Source organism: Musca domestica, unplaced genomic scaffold, assembly GCF_030504385.1.
Source record: "Musca domestica strain aabys unplaced genomic scaffold, Musca_domestica.polishedcontigs.V.1.1 58, whole genome shotgun sequence".
NCBI lineage: Eukaryota > Metazoa > Arthropoda > Insecta > Diptera > Muscidae > Musca > Musca domestica.
Window position 1 is genome coordinate 1,617,832 of NW_026712360.1, and position 27,056 is coordinate 1,644,887.

The 27,056-nt window shown below is 29.3% G+C and overlaps 1 protein-coding gene across 10 annotated transcripts in view; it reads left to right on the forward strand.

Moving 5' to 3' along the window:
* LOC101888418 (heterogeneous nuclear ribonucleoprotein L) overlaps nt 1-8,459 on the forward strand; it is a 263,137-nt gene extending 254,678 nt beyond the window's left edge. For 9 of the 10 annotated variants that reach the window (XM_059128975.1, XM_059128979.1, XM_059128980.1 and 6 more), the window contains 3 exons: nt 2,478-2,753; nt 2,831-3,035; nt 4,980-8,459. In XM_059128975.1, the coding sequence (XP_058984958.1) occupies nt 2,478-2,753; nt 2,831-3,035; nt 4,980-5,119 (621 nt within the window). In that variant the 3' untranslated portion in view covers nt 5,120-8,459. The remainder of the gene's footprint in view (nt 1-2,477; nt 2,754-2,830; nt 3,036-4,979) is intronic. The other variant, XR_009343724.1, reaches the window with a different exon arrangement.
* Nucleotides 8,460-27,056: the final 18,597 nt, after the last annotated feature.

Below are 27,056 nucleotides of genomic sequence, written 5' to 3' on the forward strand. Positions count from 1 at the left end.
GTAATTTCAACAACATCAACATGTTTCATTGCACTGCTTGGCTGTCTCCCTCTCTGAGAGAGGAGGAGAAGGAAAGGGAGAGTGGGCTTTTGCAACTTTGTGTGTGTGTGCATTTCATTGAACCTTAATAGTGGATGATTGCGCTTAGAAAATTCAATTATGCCAATGTTTGGTAGCAAACGTGTTTTGTGAGCCTGTGCCTCTCTTGCTTCCTCTGTTGTAATACAGCAACAAAACTTTCATAAGCATTTTTTAGCAATTGCTGCATAAAAATATTTGTTACAAATCCATACCTAGCTTGGTGTTGGCTCATAATGGCCTCCATTTTTGGTGCTTATAAATTGGTTTGTGTGCCCATACTTAAGTGGAAATGTAGATGATTGCGTGTTGATGCCCAAAATTTTGCCTAACTCATCGACCACTTGCATACTCCATTCTTCCATGCAGGCAGTGCAACATTGTTTGTTGTTGTTTGCATGTGTGTGTGCAAGATTGTGTATTGACCACTCGTTAATGGATTTTGTTGTAACTACTACCACTCAAATTAAGACGAATTGCGGCATTACGGCTGCATTTTGTAGCACTTGGCAAAATTTTGCGAACAAAACCTAATGTTTACCCCACCAATCTTTCCGCTCTCCCTCCCAACATATCGCCAGTCGTTATTTCATGTTCACCACCAATATTTATAATTGATATCTTTTGGCTCTGTGAAACATGGGAAAGAAATCCTAATTTTCTATTCGGTTGCTGGGCGAATTTATGTGAGTGCGAGCTCGAGAATAAGGAATTAGGGTTGCCTAGGCAATTCGACCAAATATTAATTCTGTAATTAGTATCTGTATATAATGCTAGGTCCGTGATGGCAGGCCCGCCCAGAATCTTTTTTTACCTCTTAATGACAAAAAGTTTCTTTGAGGTATAATTTTAGGCTCAGCTATCCGACATTCCTTTTCAGTTTTAGGATGATATTATTCATTAAGGACCTTTTTATTTAATTTAACTCCCAATTTGGTCTCCTTGAGGGTCCGGTATTCAACCAAATATGGTTTTAATAATCAGTATCTGAATATAATTCTAGGTCACTGATGAAAGGCTCCTCCAGAATATATTTTTACTTCTAAATGACATATCAGCCGTTGTCATTTTAAAGACATTTTTGAAGTATACTTTTAGGCTCAGCTAATTTGTTTCTCAACGAGCCATGAGACCTATTTGACATTCCTTATTCAATTTAATTTTATACTTTTAGGCTCAGCTAATTTTTTTCTAACTAGCCATTAGGCCTGGAAGTCTTTCCGACTTTCCTGCTTTATTTTAGATTTGGAATAATAACGTCCCAATCTGATCTCTGTTCAGATCCCAGCTATTGTTCCTTCTATTTCACGAACAGAAAGTCATTTTTCAATTTTTTCTCTAGGTCCCCGATGTCAGGTTCTATTTCAAAATCTAAGCCTTTGTCATTTAAATAAAGTTTTTTGAAGGTATACTTTTGGGCTTAGCTAATTTTTTTCTAACCAACGATGATGCCCGGAAGTCTTGCCTACATTGCTGTTCAAATTTTGAGGACGCTATTTTTGATTTGGTATAATAACGTCCCAATCTGATCTCTGTTCAAATCCCAACTAATGTTCCATCTTATGTTGTACAAACAGAAAGGCATTTTTGAACTTTTTGAAGGAATTTTCCTTTGAGACAAATTTTGTAGTTCCTAGTTTTTTGAAAAAAAAAAACTTGTTTCCTTAGGTAAATGAATGCTTGCATGAACCGACTCCGTTCAAACCCACTCTTTTCCCCTTCAAATTCCAAATTTCCATTTTTTTGTGACGGTTTTGTGGCTTCTAATATTTTTCGACCCCAGGGGACTACATTCTCCCCTTTGGTCATGCTGATGTAATATTGGTCATTTCCTTTCCAAACTCATTTTGGTCGGTTTTCTTTATCAAAATTGTTCACCAAAACCCTGCTGCGGTGTGCAAACAAATATCTTGTTATGAGCAATTATTCTGCAACACTGCCTCAGAGTGAGAGGAGTTACATTCATCAACGAAATAAAAGCGCAATAATGCAATAATTCAATGAACCAATTGCCGTTTGCCGTAATCAAGCTGCTGCAAACATAAATTGTGTGTTTGTGAATGGGGGAACAGCTACGGGGAGAGGGGAGCATTATTGCCTGGCCGGCTGGCTGATGGTTGGAGCTCAACAACTTTTATAACGGGAAATTTGCAAGGCAATCATGTTTTGCTATGAAACATCAATGGCCATTGACTACAACAACAGCAACAACACAAAATAGCCAATAGAAAATCTACAACGTAATAATAACCAGCTTGGGTTGGGGAAGGGGGGAGCTACATTTAATAATTTATGCACTCAACTTGAATTGCAAGAAAACACCTGCCCAAATTCCCTGGGAACTGAAATCAAGTATTTCATTTTTCAACTAAAACCATTTGCTTTGTTTTTTCTTGCAGATCAAATTCCTTAAAACCAAAGAAGGCACTGCCATGGTGCAAATGGGCGATTCAGTGGCTGTCGAACGTTGCGTCCAACATCTGAACAACATTCCCGTTGGCACAAAGGGCAAAATCCAAATCGCCTTCTCCAAACAGAACTTTTTGTCCGAAGTCATAAATCCCTTCCTATTGGCCGATCACACACCCAGCTTCAAAGAATACACCGGTTCAAAGAACAATCGTTTCCTATCGCCAGCCCAGGCTAGCAAAAATCGTATACAACCACCGAGCAAGGTAAGAGAATTGAATTTCAAATTGAGAAGAGAATGTTGAAAATAATAAAAATATTTTCTTTTGTTTTATTTTTGCAGATTTTACATTTCTTCAACACACCACCTGGTCTCACCGAGGATCAATTGATTGGCATTTTCAATATCAAAGAGGTTCCTGCAACATCTGTCAGGCTATTCCCCCTTAAGACCGAACGTTCCTCATCGGGTCTAATTGAATTCCCCAATATTGCCCAGGCTGTTTTGGCAATCATGAAGTGTAATCATCTGCCCATTGAAGGCAAAGGTAAGAAATAAAAAAATAACAAAAATAGTTGTGAGAGAAGAAGTATAAAACCAAGGTTACACTTGACGCCTTAGAGAGCAAAAATAATAATAATTATCACTAGAACTTAGAATTGGCATTTTAGAGTAGGTCTTTTATGGGCGACAATTGATTCATATAAGTTTAAACATTTTCTCCCATTTTTCAGAACTACTCTTAGGTCTAACAAGTCTTTGGGAGATTTACACTTTGAAGACACAGTTCCGTAAGGATAGCTTGACAAAACAAAACGCAAATTTTTATTTGCCCTTTGAATTGTAAAAATTTTAAATTTTGATGCGAAATAATCCACTAAAACATTCTCATAAAAACACATTTTCTCCCATTACTTGAGAGCTTTTCTCCACTATCTTTTGGGGTACGACGGCTTATGACCCTCAGTATTGCTCCCTAGGCTCCTCAGATGTTACAACATTTATTAATTTGTATTAGTTTTAAACCAATCATTCACGTATTTACCTTTAAAGTTAGCTTTACTTGGTCTCTATATTTAATGAAGAAATTCAAAGCATACTTCCAGGCGTTTACTTTATTTTCTCTGAATAACTTAATTTCTCTTTGAAATAAGTGCAAGACTGGAATATTTGAATACAAAATTATATTAATTTGGTATAAAATTAAATCAATAATATAAATTCTTCCTTTCTGTGGCCATTTGAGGGTTAAAATCAAGAAAAAAATGTCTCACAACTCAATTCAACAAGTCCTTACAAAGAAATTTTGAAAATTTCATAAATTTCATTCATGAGAATTATAAAAAAAAACTCGCTTTAAGGAGAAATGTGTAGAACATTTCAGCCAACAAAAATCCGTAACTATTATATTTCTGTTAAAATTTGAAGGATAAAAAAACGATGTTTTTTCTCGTTGAATTTGTCTCTTTCTGAATTGGAGCCAGTTTGTCCCTTAAATCTTCATTGGAGAGATTTGGTGCCAATGGAAAACTTATTCTACATCAAATTTTACTATGAGTCTCAGAACAGAACTTTTAGCTAGGTATAATAAATACAAAATAAATTTTAACTTTAAATTAAAATAAATAATTAGGCTGCAATTTTAAATAAATCTCGAATTAGAGTTCGAATTGGTGCAAATTTTTGAAGAAAACTTCACTTTAGGTAGGTAGTGTCAAGGAAAAAAATGTTCCTTATCAAATTTCAGTCCAGGCCCCCAAACTTATCAAATTTGTAGATATTGTGGTTTGACTGCAATTTAATTGTAAATGCGTATCCAAAAATATTTCCTTTCTAATATTGCCCTCTTTATGAGTTGGGGCCAAGTTATCCCTTAAATCTTCTTTGAAGAGCTTCGGTGGCAATGGGAAAGATGTTCTTCATCAAATTTTACTATGAGTCTCGAAACAGAACTAACAGCTAGGTATAATGAATGTAACAATAAAAGTTTATTTTAAATTGAGACAAATAATTTAGGCTTTCATGATGACTAAATTTCGGATTTAAGTTCGATTTCGTGAAAATTTCTGGGTAAAGCTTAACTTTAGGTATGTGGTGTCAAGAAAAAAAATATTCCTCATCAAATTTCACTATAAGTCACCAAACAAATGAAACTTGTAGCTATGATAGTTTGACGAGAATTTAACAAACAATTTCGTTACAAAATATTTTCCTTTTGAGGTGGTGTGAATTCTTTCACAAAACTCAACGTAGTGACCAAACTCTGTTCCATAACACCCTTGCCATGGGGGGATTGGTCCCAAAGGAAATCAAGTTCTACATAAAATTCTCTCATAATCTACCAAACAAAAGGCGTTTATTGCCATAATATTTGATATCTAACTTATTTATTAATTTTGTTTCTGCTTAAATCTGTAATCCTTTTCTGATTATATTTAATTTTTCTTGTCTTCTTTTTTCCACTTTCTTTCATTTCATTTACTTACGCTAGGCACCAAATTCCCCTTTATTATGAAGCTATGTTTCTCATCATCGAAAAGTATGAATGGTGCCTGGAATAATGCCGCCAATGAGGGTATGATTGAAAAGGAGAATGATGCCGAAATTAAACAAGATGTTGGCTATAACTGAGATGATGCCCTAATGATGTCGGCGGCATCATTACAGCAGCAGCAGCAACAACAACAACAACCACAACATTAAACAAAAGAAAGAAGACGTGAAGACAAAGATGTTATAATAAAATGAAACAGCAAAATATAACCCACAATTAAAATGGAAAAGCTACAAGGAAAGAAGAGATTTTATTTGAAAGAATGAGTGGAGAAGAAGAAGAAAATACAGTAGCAAAGAGCAGCTAAAATAAAACTGAAGACAAGATGGCAGACAGGTGTGCTACATAAATTTGAATTATTTTGAGTTATTTTATTTTTATTTAAGTTTTAATAACAAAAAACAACTGAGAAGAGGCCTCACCCAAGGAAGACAAAAAGGTGCAAACAACAAAACAAGAACAACAAATAGAATTTTAGTGATAATTTAAAACAAAAAAAAAAACAAACAAATTCAAAGCATGCTTTTAGGCTTTCTTCCTCAATTGATGAAAATATGAAATAAATTAAACTGAAAAAATATTATTAATTTATATTTAAATGAATTTGCTTATTATTTTTTTGTTGTTATTACATTATATAGTATATAATTTAATAATTTTTGTTGTAATTTCTATATATATATATATATACACACACATAAAACTTATAAATATTTTACTCATAATCTCACTTTTGAGTTGTAAGGTTTTTTTCTATTAATTAATTATTATTAAATTTTCATTTAGTTTGTAACGATGGAACTTTTACCAATCAAATCAACCAGCAATTGTTGTTTCTCATTGTTTTTTCTTAAATAAGTTTTTTTTTATTAATTATTTTTATTATTTTGTTTTATTAACTTCCATATATAAATATTTATATAAATAAAAGAAATTAGTTTTTATCTTTATTATAAAAATTATAAAATAAAACAAAAAACTTGTGTAAAAAAAATCTCAAAAAATGAAAATGTGAAAAATAACCAAAAAAAATATTAAAAACATGAATGAAGAATACAAGAAACCATGATTTGACAATATATATATAAAAAATAATCTAATCTAAATAATAATAGAGAAGATAAAAACAAACAGATTTACAAAAAACAAAACAAAAACACAAAAAATAATTACTAAAACTCTAAGAAGAACAAGATAAATGAAATGAATTAAGGTCCTATTGGTTTTGCTTATTTTTATTTCTTTTTTTTTTCGAAAAAAAAAAACAACACAAAAAATCGTAGTATTATTATCAAATGAAAACAAAAAAAAACAAAAGGAAAATGAAAATACAACAAAACCAACAAAAACATGAAATACTAAAAATATATACAAAAAAAGATGAAAATGAAAAGAAAAAACAATATAATTATGTATGTATGTTATTTTTACAATGTAATTAAGAAATTATGTGCTTACAACAACAACAAGAACAACTAAGAGTATAACAATAGAAAAACACAAGACAACTGCATGCTTAACAAAACCAACAACAAATACCACAAGAGCAACAAATTTATTTAGTTTACAACTTTCGATGAGATATGTTTACGAGAGCTCTACAGGGTAGCCCAAAATGTATGTGAATGGGGGAAGTGTGGATGATGTGAAGAAAGAGGTTTATGGATGGCCACATTCATGTCATTATTTTGGGGAAATGGAAACCTATTATTCCCATAAATTACCATAAGGAATTTTTAAAAAGAAAATATCCTGGAATTGTCACAGAAAATCTGCAAAACCTCTTGAAAAAGAAGACCAATACTATTTTTTATTTACCCTACACCACATATTTGTAAGGGTATTATGTGTTTGTGCATTTGTTTGTAACATGGAGAAGGAAACGGGATAAACCCATAGTTCCTTTTTGGCTGATCAGCATAGAATCACTTTCTTAGGCGATTTATGCATATCCGTCGGTCTGTGTGTCCATCTGTCTATGTATTTTTGTAAACAAAATGCAGGTCGCATTTATTATTCGATTGAGCTGAAATTTTCCAAATAATATTTGTATGGCTCATGGACGAACCCTATAGGAATTGGATTGAAAATCGGTCCAAATTTAGCTATAGCTCACATATATATCTACGACCGACCTATCATCAGTCCAAATGGAGTGAATTTCGGCATTTCCAAATTTATATTAACCTCCCACATATATCTACGACCGATTTTCTGGTTTATTGTGGCCCAAATGACTAAATATTATCAGTCCAAATGGAGTGAATTTCGGCATTTCCTAACGAATTCAGTCGACAAGCATGTATTTTAAATTTGTTGAAAATCGCTTCAGATATAGCTATAGCTAACATATATATGCGTTTCATCCGTTTTTAGGTTTCTTGTGCACCAAATGGCTAATATCAGTCCGATTGTGTGAATTTCGGCACTTGCGACCGAATTTAGTATAGAATGATGTACTTTAAATTTGATAAAAATCGGTTCAGATATAGCTATAGCTCCCATATATATAGATATGTTTCATCCGATTTGGTGTTTAAGTCACTCAAGAATAATATTTGGTACCAGATATCAGATACAGCCAAGAAATAACTGTTTTCAATTTTATAAAGATCGGTTCCGATTTGGATATAGCTCCCATTATCCGATTTCAGGTTTATTGTGCGCCAAATGGCTAATATTAGCCCAAATGCTATGAATTTTCACAATTCAACAGAGTTTGGCAAATTTCCTTATCTGATTTGGTGTTCAAATCTCCAACTTTCAGCAGATGCACTCTACCATAATGATATTTTGTACCCGATATCTCATAGAGCTCAGAAATTGCAATATAAACCTTTCTTTTACAAGACCTCTACTAAATATGCATAGGGGTGTAGGGTATCATATAGTCGGCCCCGCCCGACTTTTGAGCTTTCCTTACTGGTTTAAAAATATAGATTCCCCATGATCTTGGCCATTGGGTCGGATGGTATCCATTTCAAAATAGAACAATTTTTTATGGTTTTTATTGAGAGTTAAAAAGTCTTCTGACAAAAGTCCAGATAAAATTCTTTCTCAAATTTCAAAATCATTTAACAAATGCCCATTCAATTGGACATTCCTAAAAATGATTTGATTTTTATAATCTCCTCCTATTTTTACCCCCTCATTAATATTTTGGGCCACCCTGTACCCCTAAGATATGCAGTATTGTTTCTAATTTAATTTAATTTGATTATCATTTTGGCATAAACAAAAGCAACCAACAAAAAATTTAATTAAATGAAAATGAAAAAGATAATGGAATGCACAACTTTTTACAAATTTACAATTTTACCAAGCAAACAACCAACCAACCAACAACAATTAAAAAAAGACATTTTTGTGCTTAATTTTAAATAAATATTGTATAATTAATTAATTAAATAATTTTTTTTAACAAAACAAAAAAAATTGAATAATTTAAATAAAAAACAAAACATATATGTAAAAAACATAAACAAAAACTAACAATTATTAATGTAAATTAAGAGCAGACAAGTAAGATTTTTTGCAGGCAAATAAACAAACAAAAAAGAAAGAAAGATAAGAAGAAAACAAACATGGATAGAAAGAAAAGTGTTAAGATTTTTTTTAAATAACTAAAATTATAAATGGATTTTTGTTTCGTTTTAACCAAAAAGTAAAAAACCTTTGAATATTATTTTGTTTTACATATATTCATTTTTTTATTATTTAAAACAAAACCCCCCTATTTTATAAAAATAAAAAAACAAATAATATCAGCAATAAAAAGCAACACTTAACAACCATATCAGTGGCGTATAAAAAAAAAAAAACAAAAATACCATCATAAAATTTACTAGTTTTTATGTATTTAGAAAATTGTTTAAATGTAAAAAAAAATGAAATCTTAATAAAAGAAGAATATAAAATGAAAACAGAGAAAACCCATCCCCCTATACAACAAAACTGCTAAACAAATGGAATTAGAAAAATAAACACAAAAACAAAACATGTCTAAAAAACCAAAATTTTTAAAAAACTTTCTATATATATAACAATTGTGTTTTATATGAAATACACTTTTTTTAATGTTTTCTTAGGGAGAGTGACTTAAACTTAATTTAAAAATATTAATTATAATAATAATACAACAATTAATTATAATATATAATATCATTAATTTAATAATAATAATAATCATTAACTAAAAATATCAACGAAATATTTTTAAAATATATTTAAAAAAAAATATTATGTGACAAAAAAAACAAACAAAAACGTATTCTTATTCTTTGTTTTCGTATTTGATTTTATTTTGGTTAGTAAGGCAAGTGTGCAATTCGTTTTTCCTTTTTTTCTTATTTAAAAAAAATAACTACTCGGCAAAGGGTTATTTGTGTGGATTATTAAACTGCTAAGGGTTTTTTTTCAGAGGTTCTCTATTAGAGCTCAAGAAAAGTAAACAAAATTGCTAAATAAGAAAAAAAAACATCCCTACAAAAAAGCTTCTTTTATTGTTTTTTTTTTTTTTTAATAACTACTCGCCAAAGGGTTTTTGTGAGGATTATGAAATTGCCAAAAGGGTCTTTTTCAGAGGTTCCTATCAAGAAAAATAAGCAAAATTCTTAAAAACAAGCTTTGCTGTGAAAGACTTGCTTGTAGAGCTTGAATCGAACATGAATTCTTCGAGATTTAATTCGCATATGCTTCCAAAGAACTGCCTTTCTAAGCCATCATCAAGTTATGGTGTCTAACTGGCTTTCCCTTTCGCTGAAAATTTCAGATCATTAAGCTCGTCTCGAGAGGAAAATAGAAAATAAATCAAAAAAAAAAATTAAACAAAATTCCTAAATGTTCCATCAAATGATAGGATTTTTCTTGACAATATTTAGTGTCTCAAAGATTCAGTGGGGTCTTGACTGACCATAAATAAATATTCTTAAAATTTATCACAGTTTAATGATGTTTACTTAATGGCCTAGAATTGATGTGGAACGGAACTCCGTTTTTATAATATTTAACCAAAATTATAACAAAAAAGAACCGTTTCAGGTCTTTGAAGGTCCACTTGAGAATGTATACAGTTTTCATTCAAATGAAATTCAAACTATGCCAGGTTAAAATGTATTCTGAAAAGTTCTGTGACAAATTTCCAAATAGCCAAAGATATTGAAAGTCCTTAAATCAAGCAGTCTATGGGATTTTTGGCACAAAAAACTGATTCTCTATTGAAGTTCAATTCAAAGTCGTAAAAAAGTATTTTTGTATCCTCACCATTAGATTTGTCATTCCTCGAAATAGACATTTCGAATAAGCGTTGATTTAGCGGACGGTCGGACGTCTGTGGAAATCCGTCTAGCTTTCGAAAAATTTTACTCAGATGTGTGAGCCCGACTTTTGGAAATGAAAATGGGCTTTATAGGTCCACGTTTAGCTCTAGTCCCCATATAACTGAGCCGACCGACTTAAGTCTGTCATTTGTTTGTCATTCCATTACCGTCTGACCGTCTGTGGAAATCACTCTAGCTTGCGAAAATTGTGCTCAGATGTGTTTTAGGACTCCAAGACTTTTGTAATGGATTGTGGGCTATATGTATCAACATTTTGATATAGCCCCCATATAACTGTACCGACAGATTTAAGTTTTTTTTTTTTGGGTTTCTAAGTCACGATTTTAATCCCGAATTTGCTGTAAATTGGCTATATGTGTTCCTGTCTGAGTTTTGCTATAGCCCCCATCTAATTGCACCTAAAGACATCGGTATTTTTCTTTGACATTTTTAATTTAGCTTTTTTCTCAAAGAAATTTTTTTAAAAGCAATACATTTTTACAGGAAAGAAAGCAACAACTAACCCCTTCTTTGCCAAGTAGTTAAATTGGTAATTTTATTATTTTTCTCTTTCTCCAAACTTGTTTTCTTTTTAAAAAAAATCAATATGTTTAAAAAAAAGGGACATGTTTGAGGTTAAAAACGACAAAAGTTGCCATCCTAACGTTGGGAGATTTAGAATGAACACATATTATTTTTTCAATTTGATCTCTTCTTAGAATTTTGTGGCATTGAGAATAATTCCCTTTGCTCAAAATTATAGTAAAAATTAAAATTCATTCTAACCTCAAAAAATATATGTTCGTCTTTTTAATTTTCAAACATTTCCCCACCACTACTATTATCAAAAATATGAAGCAACGATCTTTTTTACAGCTCCTAATTAATAAGAATTAATAAGAAATTTTTGCAAAAATATCCAAAACTCGAACTAGATGTTATTCTGTTCTTAAAAGAAAGTTTTGTTCAAATAAATAAAAATAAAATAAATAAAAATAATAATAAATATAAAAATTTGAAAAAAATCGACTTTAATAAAATATGGACGATAATAAGCCAGAGAATGAATTTCCCTATGGATCATAGCCTACATAAGGTCGGCAAATCTGAGAACTAAGTTGGATTTTATTATTCAATTGTAGTCTTCTTGGCCTACCTTATATATTAGACCATGCTCTGGCCTTTATGTCCATGATTTATGTCAGCCATAGATGGTCTGTCAGAAATTCTGACGTATATGACATACGTAAACCTAGAATGAATTCGGCGCAACATTTTTTTTCGATTCGATTCGATTCAAAATACTTTTAAGGAATAAAAAAGTTGTCTTAATGAAAAATACACAATTAAATTTACCTTTTTTAATCTTTTTATTCAAAATAATTAGCAAATTTTAATGGTTTCTCAATTGACGAAGGCAATTGTTAACAAAGTGTTGCCAAATCACTTTTTTCGTCAAACAAAAAATTATTCATCTGTGAAAACCAAACAATGTTTTATTACGCATGGTACAACAAAAAGGTATGGTAGAGCTGCCAGCTGATTACAATTTTTTTCTAAGTGATTTTTTCTAAGCAATTTTGTGTATATATTTATTGTTTTGGAAAATAAAAACAAAATATTTTCAAAATAATGATTGGAAAAAAACGTTGTTTTCTAATCATGTGTTTTGTTTTGATTCCTCGTTCATTCGTTCCTTCATTCTCCTAAGGTTACCATATTGAATATATAATGCTGCCATATTTACACTGAATTCGTAGTCCATCAATTCGTACGAAATTTGAAGAAGGTAAAACAAAATCGTACGATTTTGAATTGCGAAATTCAAACCATTTCGGTATGATTTTGTGACATGCCTGTATAATTCGACTTTCTGAAGGTGTTGTTTTTGTTAGAAAAAAGTTATTTGGAAAAACTTTATTTTAGGAACAGAAATCTCTGCTAAGAGTTTTGATTTTTTTATAAAAAAAAAAAAAACTATAATATCAAGTTATAAATTTCTTTTACAATAAACCAATCGAATGGTAGCTATATTTATAATATACATAATTATATATTGTAATAACAATAAATAATATAAAAATTATAATTTAAGTTTTGTCGCTCATTGTAATTTTCGAATTATTTTTTATTAAATTATTCTTTTTTTTTTGTTAAATAGATTTTTTTTGTATTTTTTTAGCTTAATATTTTTTTTTTGTTTTATATTTTGCATTTTTTTTCTTGGTTTAATATATTTTTTTTGTATTTTTTTCTTCCTGTATATGTGTCCAACCAACCGAGGGTACTTACTAAATATGCTTATATATATTTTTTTAAATATTTTTAATAATTAAATTTAAAATAAATATTTTATTATTATGTTTGTTGTTTTATTGCATAGAGACAAAATAAAAAATATATATATACATTATTTTTTAATTAAATTATTTGTAATCTTATAATTATTAATTAATATTATTAATTTCTGTAATTTTTACAAATTGTTTTCGGAAATTATAAATAAAATGGAAAAATTTATTTCTATTATCTAAAAAAAAAATATAAAACAAATATTTGTGTGTTTTTTGTTTGAGTTGTGGATTTTTAAGGCTTATTTTTTTATTTTCTTTTGTTTTTTTATTATTTTATTTAATATTACTTTTTTATTACACAATTCTTTTTTTTAATCTTTGAGATATTGATGTTAATTATTTATTTTCATATTATCCCCTTTGTTGTGATATTTTTTTAAAGCTATAAGTCCTCTACCCTCTCTCCCGAAAACCTTCATCTCTTAACAAAGAGTACAAATATTAAAAAAAAGTTCTGCTCTTTTTTGGACATTTGTTTTGTGTAAGAAAACTGAAAAAGAAAACGATCCTCTAAAAATAACTTGAAATGCCAAAATTAAACAAAATAAAATAAATAAAAAAGGAAAATATTCTGAATTTCTAACATATCGTCAAAGATTTTTTTGTAAAGAAAAAAAATTAAAAGATAAAGAAACCAAAACAATAGTAATAAGCTGCAAAAGACCCCTCAAAAATCATATCTCTGTATTTAAAGAAAATAAATTTTTTCAATTTTGATTTTCAATATTACTTTTTTTTTTTTTTAAGAAAATTAAAAACTATAATAATTTCCCAACATTAGCCCAATTATCTAGAATAAATTAATCAAATAACAAAAAAATTACCATAATAAAAATCTTTTAGTTAAATTGAATTGAATTTTGGAAAGCAAAGCATATAATAACAAAATATATATTTTTTTAAATAATAAGTTAATTTTTAATAATTTCTTCTCATATATTAAACAAAAAAGAAAAACAAATTAAGGTTGTCATTTAAAAAAAAAACACTTAAAGAATTCCTATTTTATTTGAAATGCAAAGAGAAAAGAATGAAGGAAGAAAATAACCATCTGCAAATGTTTAGTTCAATAGCTCAATTATAAACGGCAGGGGTAACCACGAAGTGTTGGCAACTAATTGCAGTTTTGCTAAAATAGGAAATTGGCAACGTGGAAGTGTCAAATAGATCAATCGATCTTTTTATGGCATGGTAAAAGAATACAGGTAGTCGCATAGACACAACTGCTGGGACAATGAACTGTCATACCGATTTTAGAATTGAAAATGTTGAATGAATAATTTTTTAAATTTGTGAAAATTGTTAAAAAGGAAGGTACATATTCAGGCATGTCACAGAAGTTTTACGAAATCGATTTATTTCACCTTTTCCAAATCGTTACGATTTGCTTTTGCTTCTTCAGCACTCGTACGTTTTGACTAATCCGGAAAAAAAATCATTTCACATTTTTGAAATAAAAATATGGTAACTCCATGAAAAAAAACAATCGTAAACAAATTATTGACAATTAAAAAAGGAGTTTAAATTGTTTTTTATAATATAAACACCAAAAGTAAAAATGCCAGGGGCTTCAATACTTGCTGTAATGGATGAAGAAATAAATCAGCGGTCTACTGAAAAAATTCGTCGCCGGACATTGAGGAACGCATCAGATCCTTTATCTCACTCAAATGCAGAGTAAGGATCCACCAGCAATGAGTTATTTTCAAATTTATTTTAATAATAATTTATTTCTACAGATTTATAACTTATTATCGGCTAAATAAAGAAGCTTTTGTTTTAGTTTTGGAAAAAATTGGAACAACTCTAGTTTAGTAAAAACTCTTAGATTTTTTCGAAATTTTTTTCAGAGGTAGGTATTTTTACCCTGATCCCGGGAAACTATTTTTTTCTTGGACCCGGGCCCACTTACCCGATATAGACAATATGGGAATGCTTATGAAAATACCATGATGGGGTAAGATGTTACGGAATAGGAATTTAAGTGGGGCAAGACAATTTTTTTTAAATCAATATGAAGATGGTGACAGAAATTCTTGGTTATTGGGGGATTCTGGTTATGGATTGGAACCATTCCTAATGACCCCATATAGGGATGTTAGTGTAGGAACAAAGGAGCACAAATTTAACAAAAAACATTCCCTAGCGCGTAACATAATTGAACGTACAATTGGTGTACTTAAAAGCCGTTTTAGGTGTTTGCAAGGAATTCTTGTTTATACACCAAAGAAAACAATAAAAATTATAAATGTTAGCTGTGCTTTACATAACATTTGTAGGGAATATTTATTTTTTTTATTTTTTACGTTAAAATCACTAAACATTTCAATTTCACCCTGCTTTTTGAAAGTGATATCAAAACGCAAAATTTTTGCGTTTTCCGTTTTTTAGAGAAGCTAAAACCGTTTTCGTTTTCACTCTTGAACGATTTTACATTCTGTGACATGCCTGATTATAAAAACCTCTGATTGGCGTTGTTTTAGGAAACTTATAAAAGAATCTATTTATTTTTGAAAATAACAAAAACAGTTTAAAATTTTTGACATATCAATGTTTTCAAGCGTATGTACAGGGTGAGATAAAAAAAACTGCAACAAACTCAAACACCATAATTTTTAATTTTTTTAAATTCTATTGAATTAAAGCAAAAAATGTCGGAAATAGCATCAAATTTTAAAATGAGTTTAGATTTGTTCGAATTGGTCACCTTTGGCACGAATTATGCCCTTCAAACCGCCAATGAAACCGTCACACGCTGCCTGAATGTTGGTATTTTGGCCCATTCCCGGCGAAGCGCTTGCTTGAGGTGATCGACACTTTGGTATTTTTTAGTGCCAACCTAGCTTTCCAAAATACTCCAGACACAATAGTCCAACGGATTGGTATCCGGAGATTTTGGTGGCCATTGTGCGCTGGAAATGAAGCGAGGAACCTCATTTGTAACCATTCTTGGGTGGCGCGTGCTGAGTGCGAAGGTGCTGAGTCCTGTTGTAATGTCCGAGGTCTGCGGCCAAAATGTTTGTGTGCCCAAAGCTTTAATACAACCTTCAGAATATTTTCCTGATAATATTGGGCATTTATTCTGATGCCACGGTCGATTAATAGAGCGAAAAGCGACCATCGGATGTTATGACGGCCCACACCATCACCATTGCCGGCGCTTGAGTTCTGGTGGCCAACCGTAGGTGCACATTTTCAGCTGACCTCTTTTGCAAGTAAACGCGAGCGGATTATTTTGTTTGTTTACAAACTGCTGGACAACGAATATTTTCTCATCGTCGGAGAAACCCAAATTTCGATCCTCTAAAGAAATCACACTATCACGCTTGAATTCCTCCATCACGAATAATTTTTTTTTCTGGAAAATTCTCACCAAAATACTTTCGTGCCCTTGTAAACAATATAATGAGCTGTCACTGGAATAATTTTAACAATTGTCGGACGAGTGGCTTAGAAATTACAGCAGTCTGAAGTTGGTTGCAGTTTTTTCAACTCGCCCTGTACATCTATCTGTATTCTTCTACCATTGACGTTCTTTTATGGGTAAAAGCCATGACAGAAGAATACATGTAGATGCCTTAATACTTGGGAACATGCCAGATTTTTAATAAGTAGATTTTTATATGTATTCTTATACGACGCCAATCGGAGTTTTTTATGAGATCCTTTTTTCAAAAAATTTTACAATTTTTTTATTTAAAAATGTCAATTCCAAACTTGGTTTGACAGTTCATTGCCCCAACGGGTAGATGTACAGCTGTTTGTGAATATCGCGTTGCCGTATATTCTTATTGATTGTCTCTTGAAATGCCAACTATCAATTGAGACAGCTGTTTGCCTACAACGCGTTGCCATTTCTAAGAAATATAAAGATCCTTCCCTTGCCGTTCATAATTGAACCCATTGAACTATAATAAAGTTTATATTCATTTACAACAACAAATAAACAATAATAATAGTAAGTAAAAGTTTTTACAAATTTGTTTACAATTGTGTTGGAGTTTTTTGGTATCGAATCGCAAAATACCAAAAAACCTTAGTTAAAATGTTTTTGTTTCTTAGTTAACAGATTTTTTTGTTACAGTTCCATTTTTATTTTTCCATAAGAAAAACAACAACAAAGCATGTTTTTTCTCAACTAATTTCCACAAGAATCCTTTTGTTTTCTGGTGGCTAAATAATAATTATTAACGAATTTTGTTTGGTTTTGAAGTTTTTTTTATCTTTGTAATGGTAATTATTAGACTGATTCCAATTGTTTTAAAACCAACAATCACCAACTTTTTTAGAGAGTCTTTGAGTTTGAGTTCGTTTTTTCATTTAGAGAAAGTTGTTTCCCATTTCGTTTCGTTTCGTTAACGATCAGCAAAGGCTAAAATCAAAATCGATTCAAAACCCAGAATTTTGAATGGAGTTGAAGGAAAACAAGAAAAACCAGATGTTTTTTCAAAAAACAATACCAAGTAAAATACAACTTTGTACACCGATTTGAATAGGTATGCATATGCAGTAAAAAATAAACTTAAACAAAAAACAAAAATTATTAATAATACTAAATGAAAAAATAAACAACTTTTTAAAACATACAACAACAACCACATAAGTAAATAACCTAAACAAGAAAATACTATCTATTTACATACAAATATACTTCAAGATTATACTCTAACAAAAACCAAAATAAAAAATTAATAAATAAATTTGAAAAAAAATGAACGCCAGAAAATAAATTAAAAAAAAAAACAACAACACAACTAAACCCTAAACTTATACACATAATAAAATTATTAACAAAACAACTCCCCCCCTCTCCCCTTACATATACATACATACTAATTATATATACATATTACAAAGAAAAACTCAAAAAAAAAACAACATGTAGTTTAAAGCATCTTATTAAGAATAAAAAAAAACAAAATAAATAAATTCCAAAAAAAAAGGAGCAAAAGAGAAGGAGAAAATTCGTAATGAAAGTGTCAATTTTTGTTTAATTAGAACAATAAAAAAAATGAAAACAATTTAAGAACAACAACACCTAACAACAACACTTGACAAAAACAAGGACACTGCTTAATAACAGCAACACTATCATCAACAACAAAAAACATCACCAACAACATCATTATCACAAACAGGTCCTTAGACTCACTCACATCTACACAGAAAATTATTAGTAAGCCAAAGTTACAACAACAACAAAAAACAGCAACATAAACATGACCAACAAAACAAACAACAAAAAAAAAAGCAATGTTTTTGTCAAGGATCATATTTTAAAATAAAATTTAAGAAACATTAAAAAATAAATTATAAGTCAATGTTCAATTTGGTATTTCATTCTTTAAAATTTCAAGTCCGCTAACATAATTTAAAAAAATCGATAACAAATGCTAATTATCTTTGTATAAAACAGAACAATAATTGGTCTGTTCCAATACTGAAAAATGTAATTTTTTTACTAAAACCGATTTTCCATTTAAGATATCGAAGAAAATTGCAAAAATAATATATTCTTGCAGGTTCTGAAACAGAGCATATTTGTGTGGAATGAAAGGAAGTCAATATTTTCGATGACAATTGATCAGCACATAGTTTACGATAAATGTGTAGTTCCATATCGATAACATTCGAAAAAAAAAACAATACATAATTTAAGATTTTTCAGAGAAAATTTTAGGTTTTACACATTTTTGAAGATAGCATTCAATTTGTGTTCCGATTACATTCGATAAATCCATAATCATCAACATCGACTTCGATAAACTCAATATAGTATACAGTTGAACTCGATAACATATACTTTATCACAAATTGTTAGGATTTCGCATATATAACATTCGATACCACAGTAATATTGCATCAAAATTTCAAATTTTATACTAAAAACATAAGTTTTATCCATAAATGGAAATAAAATGAAACTTGAGTTTCGATAACATTCGACAAATTCACTATTACCCACATCGAATTCGATAAATTCAATGTAGTAAACAATTGGTCCCAATTTCATTGATTTCATCACAAATTTTGAAGAAAAATAATAGTTTTTCGCCTTAATTACGATAAAAGTGAAATCGATATTTCGATAACATTCGATACATCAATTATATTGCATCATAATATCAGATTTTATAATGAAGAAACATACATTTTATCAATAAAAGAAAGGGACATTAATATTTCTGGTTCGATAACATTCGATAAACACACCAGCACAAATAAATATATTTCGATAAGTATCGATAAATTCCACATTATTTAGTATTGTTTACCAAATTTTGACAAAAATATTGATTAATCGTACCATAAAATTGCAAGTCGATATTTCGATAACAAACGATATATCAGTTATGTTTCATCAAAATTTCGGATTTTATAATAAAACAGCATAGATCTGATTCTCAAATGGAAATAAAATGAAATTTTTGGTTCGATAACATTCGATAATCTCACTATTACCAAAATATATTTTGTCCCAAATTTTGAAGAAAAAAAATTAGTTTTTTGGACATTTAAGATATTTTTGCAAGTCGATATTTCGATGACATTCGATAAATCAGTTATATTGCATCATAATATCAGATTTTATAATGAAATAACTTATGCTTTATCCATAAATAAAAGTAACATTAAATTTGTCTTTCGATAACATTCGATAAATCCACAGTCCTTGAAATCTATGTCGATAAATTAAATGTAGCAAACAATTGGTCCCGATTTCATAGATTTAGTCACAAATATTAAAAAGAAGGAATCGATTTTCGTCATAATTACGATAAAAGAGCAGTCGATATATTTCGATAACAGTCGAAACATCAATTATGCATCATAATATTACATTTTATGATGAAAGAAATTATGCTTTATCCATAAATGAAAATGAAACAAAATTTCTGGTTCGATAAATTCTTGAAATCTAATTCGATAACGGTCGATAAATTGAATGTAGTAAACAATTGATCCCGATTTCATAAATTTAATCACAAATGTTGAAGAAAAAGAATCGTTTTTTGCCTCAATTACGATGAAAGTGCAATCGGTATATTTCGATAACAATCGATACATCAATTATATTGTACCATAATATCAGATTTTATGATGAAAGAATTTATGCTTTATCCATACAGCAAAATAAAATGAAAATTGTAACCAAAATCTATTTCGATAACTTTCGATAAATTCAACATAATAGAAGTTACTCCCGATTTTATCATAATTAATAGAAAAATCGTTTTACGTTTTGATAAAAAACGTAATCGATGAAATAAAATGGAATCTGTATTTCGACAACCTGTCGATAACGACTTCAATAGTACAAAAATTAACTTTTTTGGGATAACTCATAATAATATTGAATCTAAATATCGAGCTTTGATAATTACCGATAACTACAAAGCTTGGTTAACTATCCGATAACGTGTATCCCATTTTCTCGTCATGTGGATAATATTTTTTAGTTATTTGAATACCTTGGGTAATATTTTCATGTTATTTGCAATACATGGATAATATTTTTCTCAATATTTCGAATATTGAATATTTTCTCAATATTTGGATAACGTGGGTAATACATTTTAATTATTTACATAACGTGGATAATATATTCTAGTGATTTGGATACCGCGGATAAAATGTTACTTTATTTAGATAACGTGGATAAGGGTTTCTCGTTATTTGGATAATATGGATAATATTATCTCGATATTCGGATAACGTGAATAATATTTTCCCACTATTTCCATAACGTGGATAATAATTTACTATTGTTTGGTTAACATTTAATAGATTTTTGGATAAGATAGATAATATTTTTTCCATATTTGGAAAACGTGGATAATATTTTTCAATGTATGGATAACGTGGATAATATTTTTCGATATTTGGATAACGTGGATGATATTTCTTCGATGTTTGAATAACGTGAATAATATTTTCATGATATTCGGATAATAATTTCGTAATGTTTGGAAATCGTGGAAAATATTTTCTGGTCAATTGGATAACATTGATAATATTCTCTCGATATTTTGATAACGTGGATAATTTTTTATCAATATGGGGACAACTTTAACAAAATTTTCCCGCTATTTGAATAACGTGGATAATAATTTACTGTTGTTTGGATAACGTGGATAACATTTTATCGATACATAAATAATAATAATTCTATTTCTGGATAAAATTTTGAAATTTCACCGTTATTTGAATATCGTGGATCATATATTCGTTATCTTGGATATTTTTAGGGTACTTTTATAAGGTGAATAATACTTTTTTGTTTATTTGGATGACGTCACAACATTTTCAAAATTTTTCTATGCAAATGTAGTTACGATTAAACTATTTGGGCATTGTTTACTACTATTTATTGTCTAAATGAAACCATTTTAATTCGGTGTTTCAATAATATTTGAAGTTATCGGTAGCATCAAAATATTCCATATAAAATTATTACTGATTTTTATTTTGATATCTTGATATTGTTTATTTATATGATCCTTGATATAAAACACCTGTACTACTACCACCACTACAAACAACATCACAACAACCAACCACAAAAACAACCACACACAAACATAAGAACATAACATATTGTGTAAAACGTAAATAGCTGGTGATAAATAAAAAATAATTTTTGAAAAATTAAATTTTGAATGAAAATTCAAACAAAACAAAAAAAAACCTAACTTTAAAATACGACAAGAAAAATAAAATGACCCTATGACTGTTTTTTTGATAGAAGTGTTCGCCGCGCAGACATTTAGAGAGCCGATGCAAAAGACAAACAAAAAAAATCGTAATTAGAATTAAACAAAACAAGAACAAAAATATTAATAATATTCATATTTTTTAAATGTCTAAGAGTATTTAGAGTATAAAAATGAATAAGAAATTATAATTGTCTATAACTATACAAAGTGAAAATGCAAAAACAAAAAAATATCTATTATTAATTTCGTGGAAAGTCCACACCGGGATTTTCCCCAAAAACTTGAATAAAGCCATGAAGTAAGAAAACGAAAACTAAAGAAACGAATTATATTTAAATGAAAACAAAATTTTCCAATTTTGGGGGAATCTGCAATCTAAATGAGGTAAAACGCTAAACAATATAAGGCCATAATCAGCAGTTAGATAAACGAAAACAGAAAAAAACAGAGTTAGCTATTAGCCGCCAAAAAGTGGAAAAACAAACACTCCCCCCCAAAAAACAAGCAGCCCGCCCTTTAGAATAGTTTGAGTTTAAAGGAAAAGTAAAAAAAAAAATAAATAAAATAATATAAAAACATTTGTTTATACATTTTTTCTCTATGTGTCTGTCTGTATTTTTTTAGTAAAATATTAAGCACACATATTAACACACACATACATACATAAGAACACAAACACCTTGACACGCATACATCAGCAGAGAGATGTATTTTACAAAATTTGAAAGAAGAAGAATCAAATTTTTTAGGCCATATCAATGTTAAACAAAATTTAAACAAAAGTATTATTAGGTAAAGTAATTAACAAAAAACACAATTAGACACACACCAATACACATATATACAACCACAATGGCACCCAACCACATTTATCCTGTTATAAAAATACATTTTGTTTTTATTTCATTTCCTTTTCTCTTTTTTTCGTTTCGATGAGTTAACCGTTTTTTTGCGTCTCCGTACAATAATTGCTCTTCTCCTGCTCTCTCTAGTTTTGTTATTCAAAGTCAGTCAGGCAGTGAAGAGCTTCCAATTCTTAGGTTACTGTCATTGTGCCAGGAACGAGAATGTATCCAGAAAAAAAGAAAAATAATAAAAAAGAATAGCTTAGAAAAGTAGTCTTAACCCAATTATGTTACACAATGTGTTCGTTCTTCCAATTTTTGTTTGAAATGAAAAAAAGAAAAGAAATTAAGAATATATTAAATGTTTGTTGTTATATTTGAAAAATTTTTATTTAAGTTTGCCAATTTTTTAATTAGAAATTTGAATAAAATAGTTGGGTATAAAAAGTTGGATTTAAGAAAACAATAATTTTTCGTTGTTTGGATAATGTGGATAATATTTGCTCGATATTTGGATAACGTGATAATGTTTTTTTTCGTATTTGGATAAAATGAATAATATGTTCACGATTTTGGATGAGGCGGATAATATTTTTCCGACATTTGGAGAATTTGAATAATATTTTCACGATATTTTGAAAATATTTTCTCGATATTTGGATAAGGTGGATAATATTTTCACGATTTTTGGATAATATTTTCTCGATATTTGGAGAAAGTGGATAATATTTCTGAGTACGTTATATAACGTGAATGACATTTTTTTCGAAATTTGGAAAACGTAGTCAAAAATTTCACGATATTTAGATAGCGTGGATAATATTTTCTGGATATTTGGATAGCGCGGATAACATTTTTTAAATATTTTGATAACATGGATAAAATTTTCACGGTTTCGGATAATGTGGATAATATTTTTAAGTATTATAATATTTTCTAAATATTTGGATAACATGGATAAAATTTTCACGATTTTGGATAATGTGGATAATATTTTTACGTTATTTGATTAATTCGGATAATATTTTCTAGTTATGTGGATAATGCGGATAATATTTTCTGGGTATTTGGATAACGGGGATAAAATGGATAAAATTTTTACGGTTTCGGATAATGTGGATAATATTTTTAAGTTATTTGGATAACTTGGATAAAATTTTCTCGATATTCGGATAATGCGGATAATATTTTCTATATATTTGGATAACGTGGACAATATTTTCTGGATAGTTGGATAACGCGGATATTTTCACGTTATTTGGATAACGTGGATAATATTTTCTGGATATTTGGATATCGTGGACAACATTTTCTATATATTTGGATAACGAGGATAATATTTTCTGGATATTTGGATAACGCGGATAATATTTTCTAAATACTTGAATAACATGGATAAAGTTTTTACGATTTTGGATAATGTGGATAATATTTTGACGTTATTCGGATAACTCGGATTATTTGGATAACGAGGATAATATTTTCTGGATATTTGGATAACGCGGATAATATTTTCTAAATACTTGAATAACATAGATAAAATTTTCACGATTTTGGATAATGTGGATAATATTTTTGCGATATTTGGTTAACATGGATAGAATTTTCACGATTTTGGATAACGTGGATAATATTTTTTCGATATTTGGAGACGTGGATAAAAAATTCAAGTTATTTGGATAACGTAGATAATATTTTCCTCAAATGTAGATAACGCGGATAATATTCCCCCCAAAGTTGGATAGAATTTTCTTGATATATAAATAGCGTGGATAATATTTTTCCCATATTTAGATAGCGTGATATTTGGATAACGTGGATATTTTTTTCATTATTTGAATAACGTGGATAATATTTTCTCAATATTTGGATTAAATGGATAATGTTTTTTTTTTTTTTTTTTGATATTTGAATAATGTGAATAAAATTTTCACGATATTTGGATAAAGTGAATAATAATAATTTTTCGATATGTGAATAATATTTTTGCGATATGCGGATAACATGGATAACAGTATTTTTCCAATATTTGGATAATGTGGATAACATTTTCGCGATTTTTGAATAATATTTTATCCATATTTGAATAACGTGAATACAATTTTCTCGATATTTCGATAACGTGTAATGATATTTTCACATTAAATTTCCACTTTTCACTCATTTTCTTAAATCCAACTTAAATATCTTACATTACATTTTTTTATTTTTTTTTATTTATTTTCAAAAAGTTGTCATTTATTTTGTTCATGTTTTCAGTTTTTTTTTCTTCTGTGTAGAAATATATATAAATTTAAACAAACAAAAGGATTTGAAAACATATACAACTGAATAACATAAACCCTATTAAAACTGAACAACAGCAAGAAGATTTACCAAATTTTTATAGACATTTCCTTAGATGATGATCTTAATGTTTTAGTGATTACAACAAAAGCCACAAAACAAAAACACAACAGCAGCAGCAAAAACACCAAAAATTAATAAAACATTAGATGTATTACAAACAACACACACACATATATACATACACCAGTAAAATTAAACAAGCAAGAGAAAAACATAAAACACACACACAAATTGAATACTAAGTATTATAGACACACATGCATACATACATAATTACATATATGCTCTATACATGTATACATACATACAAAAATATATGCAAACATAACACAATGATGTTTAGTAATATCACATAAGAAACAAATCTTTTAATTCTCAAGAATTCCCCCCTCACACAAACACACACATGTATAACCAAATCCCTATGCAAATATGTAAATCTGTTTTGAAAGCCTCCCTACACACATTTCCGCCCATAGCCAGCCAAAAACACCAGCAATATACCTTAATTGATATACCTTTACACATTTACATACCATTGTTAAACATTGAAATGTTAAAGTAATAACAATTAGGATTCATCCGAGAGAGACAATTCATTTGAGTATGGCATGCACAACACGTACACACATTCATATGTATGTATGTGTGCTTACGTACATGTGTGTGCCCTTAACCATAAATATTTTACGAATTGTTACAACAATCAAATAAATCCATATAACCAACATTTTGCAATGATTGTATATATGGAAGGATTATTCTAGGCTCTTCAAACACCTAACCTTGCAGGGTTGGGAATGCCAGACAAAAAAAAATAATTGAAGGGCCCATACGGCAATGAGTATAATACATTTATAGCGTGTTTTCACAATAAAACTAATTTATTTCATTCTTCCTATGTCGCCCTTCAATTTCCTATTTCAGCATTTCAAACTTTCCATGCCTGGCCTGGGAGAACGTAACAATATTTACTCAAAGCAATTGTTAAACGAAACATGTCAACAAAGTTGCATTGCACAATTGTTTTTGTCGACATTCAGTTGCTATTCCTATTTACCCAACCACCCATCTCCCAACCGCTCTCGCACAGTAGCATACCAACAGAAATCACACACTCACTCACCACCCACACCACATACACTCCCCCAATAAATGTAAACAAATAAATATTCCTTTTGTGTATCTCAATCAGTCTCTCATACAAAATCCATTAACATAACACTGTGCTCACTCACTCTCATCTCATGACAAAGAGAAACTAACATCCACACTCCCACTCTTTAACACGGCTCCCTCATAACTTTAATCAGAGATTGAAAAAACATGGAAATCAACATAACAAAATTTTGAATCAATAATAGTTTTGAACCAGAAACCAAAATAAAAAATCATTTGGATTTGAACAACATCATTATCACAAACAGAAAAAAACTAAACTCAATATAATTATTTACATATAAAGAAAAGTGGAAAATATTCCCCCCTCTCTCTTTCAAACCAAAACCCAAACAAAAGAATAAAACAAATATTGCAAAACAAACAACCAACCAACCAAACCAAACAAAACCAACAAACAATACACATAAAAATATCCTAAAAAATGAATACATTTAATACTACTACTAAAAAAATACTAAAATACTAAAATACATGTAATACTTATATACTACTATAAACGTACATATATACCTTTAAAAAAATTAAGAAATACATATTGAAAAAACTCAAAAATATACTTTTTTGTTTAAAAAAGAAAAAAAAATATTCAATAAAACTGAAAATTTCAAATCATACACCGTAAAAAAAGAGAAACAAAACTTGTTTTATTTCGCCACAAACGTTTCTATACTTTGTTACATATTTCTACTCCTCCTCCTCCTCCAACCCCCCTTCAGTCAGACAACAGACAAATGAATATTTTTTCTGTTATTCCATTTTTATTTTGCCAAAAGTTTCCAAGAACAAAAAAACCACAGACAGACAGAACAAGTACAGCAACAACACAACATCATCCAGGCATCAAATATAAAACAGCAACAGAACAATGTCCTCCGCACAAACCCCCCCCATCGAAATAACACACGCCCTCTCAGTTACCATACCAATTACAGACAGACAATCAGTAGTTAGAGTATTTTTCGTGTAGGTTTTCTGTTTCACAATTTCTGTCATCTCTCATCATTCAGTGGTTTGTTTAGAAATTTATGTACATATCTAGAAAAATTTTCAAATTTCAAAATGTCTTTCAAATTGTTAAGTAGATTTTGATACGATTTTTTACATTTCATTTGATTGTTATACTTAATTAATTTCCATTTCAAACCTAAATTAGTAAAAAAATTAGGGGAACTTTCTTTAAATATTCTAGGTTTTAGTATTCTCGGTACCACAGGACACTCAATTCTCCTGGTAACATATGTCTTTTTTC